This window comes from Brassica oleracea, chromosome C7 (genome assembly GCF_000695525.1).
Source record: "Brassica oleracea var. oleracea cultivar TO1000 chromosome C7, BOL, whole genome shotgun sequence".
In the NCBI taxonomy this organism is placed as follows: domain Eukaryota; kingdom Viridiplantae; phylum Streptophyta; class Magnoliopsida; order Brassicales; family Brassicaceae; genus Brassica; species Brassica oleracea.
Genome location: NC_027754.1, coordinates 11137993 through 11140032, shown reverse-complemented (window position 1 = coordinate 11140032; position 2040 = coordinate 11137993). Strand labels below are relative to the sequence as shown.

At 32.1% G+C, this 2040-nt stretch overlaps 1 protein-coding gene across 2 annotated transcripts; it reads right to left on the bottom strand.

Moving 5' to 3' along the window:
* Positions 1 to 896: 896 nt before the first annotated feature.
* On the bottom strand, positions 897 to 1791 carry LOC106305439. 2 transcript variants are annotated; one of them, XM_013741808.1, is made up of 4 exons: positions 1489 to 1791; positions 1382 to 1403; positions 1209 to 1300; positions 897 to 1129 (listed from the first exon to the last, which is right to left on the bottom strand). In XM_013741808.1, the coding sequence occupies exons 1-4, from the start codon at positions 1567 to 1569 to the stop codon at positions 971 to 973; spliced, it is 354 nt and encodes a 117-aa protein (XP_013597262.1). In that variant the 5' UTR covers positions 1570 to 1791; the 3' UTR covers positions 897 to 970. The 2 variants fall into 2 exon arrangements, with proteins under 2 accessions (XP_013597262.1, XP_013597261.1); XM_013741807.1 differs by having other exon boundaries at positions 1209 to 1403.
* Positions 1792 to 2040: the final 249 nt, after the last annotated feature.

Here is a 2040-nt window from a genome sequence, read left to right as displayed (position 1 = left end):
TCCTTAATAAGACAAAATTTTCTTTCGTTTGACATGTTTGCTGTGAGAGCTCGATGGGTAGTGTTTAATTGTAGTCTCAGTATATATAGATGGGTGAAGAAATCTAGGTTAAGCCTAATTTATGGCGAGGATAGATACAGAACCGATATTTGCTCCTTTCTGTTTTTAACGAAATCGTATATATCATAATATATCTTATTCAATATTAGATACTATTAAACTTGTTTGCGCAAAACATGGTAACAAATTAGTGCTAAATATTTAGTTGGTTGTGTATTTTTAGAATATCTTGCTGAAGAATCATTGGTATATTAAAAATTCCTTGCGCTTAAATCATTAGGGAAGGTATATTAATTTCGTATTAGTGTTTACATGGGGAGAAAGGACGAATGAAAGAAAAAGGTAATATTCGATCTGTTAGATGGAATAAGATATTTTCGGAAATAAATTTTGGTAACCATTCGAATTTATGAGGCAGGATAACGATATTTTGTTATGATTTATATTTTGATATTTATAAAATACTCTAAATTATATGATAACACATCTAATAAAGACGATCAAATAGACAATATTGACTTACATTGGTGCTAAATAGGTGAATTGTTTATACTATTAATTAAACAATCTGCCTGCTAAAAATATGTTTAGATGAGCATCGGAATTGGAATGTGGGTAGGAAGGAATAGAGCTGAAAGTTTAGGAGTTATTAAACTATCCTAGTCAAGTGTTACATGTTAAGTTGCTGGTTAGGTAATTTTATATTCGATTATTTCTTCATCACAATAGTTGTAAATTAACTGGTTGACATGATTATTCGCAAAAGACAACTTTATTGATTAAAAATAGGATTTAAAGAAAAAGTACTGAAAAACAAAGAGAAACTCATAAACAAACTGGAAATTCGAGAACCAACATGAAACAAAACCAAAACAACAAACTCAGCATATGGAGGGTAACCCTCACATAACTAATCTTCATCTGTCTTCCCCATTTTTATGTTCTTAGCACATAACTTCTTGGATGTAGAATTCATGTCATTAAGATCAGCATCTCCTTCCTTATGCTTAGAGAAAGATGTTGAAACATCTTCAGATGAACTCTCTTTGTTATGATCAATCAAACGAACCTAAGAACGGATCAAACGTTTAGGTCCAAACAATCTCATTCATATATTAATGAAATTATAAAATAACAAACTTATGTACCTCGCAGGTAGTCCGAATGGAATTGGTGACAATGGAATTCCATGTGATGGACATCTTGTATTTATGGCTGGTTGGTCTGTACATCCCGGTAGCTGGGTAAAAAGAGAAATTCTCAAGGAACATCCATTGACCAACATGCAATTTCTTAACACGAGCAAGGAAGACCCTCTTACAGGTACAATGTATTTTGGATCCCTACAATAACAAATAGTCATAAATTGGTTTAGTTGTTGGCAACAAAAAGTTCTAGAAAACAAATAGTTTAAAAAGAAAGACATACCATCTTATCTTCGAGTATGAATTTGAAAGTGTCTTCTCCATAATAGTTTGAGTGTTGTGTCCACGAATGAAGAACTTCCATTTCAAGTAGTCTTATATGGTTTGCGATTGTTCAACATAGCGATTCTGCTGTTTGTAACCATAGCCATAGTAGTCTTTTTTTTTACGGTGAGGTGTGGAGAAATGTAGGTTATATAGGGAGGTGACTAATCTAGGTTATAAGTAGTGATTGCTTGTCGAGATATTTATTGGGATAGCATATATTTTTGAATTAATTTTGGATTGTAATATCTTTTTTGTTATATTGTTTTCGGTATTTTAGGTAACTCATTATGGAAGCATTCGACGGTTTTTAAGGATATTGGGAAGAAATAAAAGGGAGGTTGGTGAGATATTGTGCACAGAAATAAAAGGGAGGTTGGTGAGATATTGTGCACAGAAATAAAAGACGTGCGAAGCAAGTATCGTTTAGAAAATTAAGGTTAGTTAAACCAGATGGTTTAGAAGATAAATGGGCTTATATTCAAGAAATTTCTAAATGGACTCTAATTAT

Bases quoted from the DNA above. Each gene is read 5' to 3' on its own strand.
- LOC106305439 (XM_013741807.1), bottom strand. From the start codon at position 1,569: ATGGAAGTTCTTCATTCGTGGACACAACACTCAAACTATTATGGAGAA. The intron at 1,404-1,488 runs GTATGTCTTTCT...TTGTTATTGTAG, and splicing joins TCATACTCGAAGATAAGATG to GGATCCAAAATACATTGTAC. The intron at 1,130-1,208 runs GTACATAAGTTT...ATCCGTTCTTAG, and splicing joins CCATTCGGACTACCTGCGAG to GTTCGTTTGATTGATCATAA.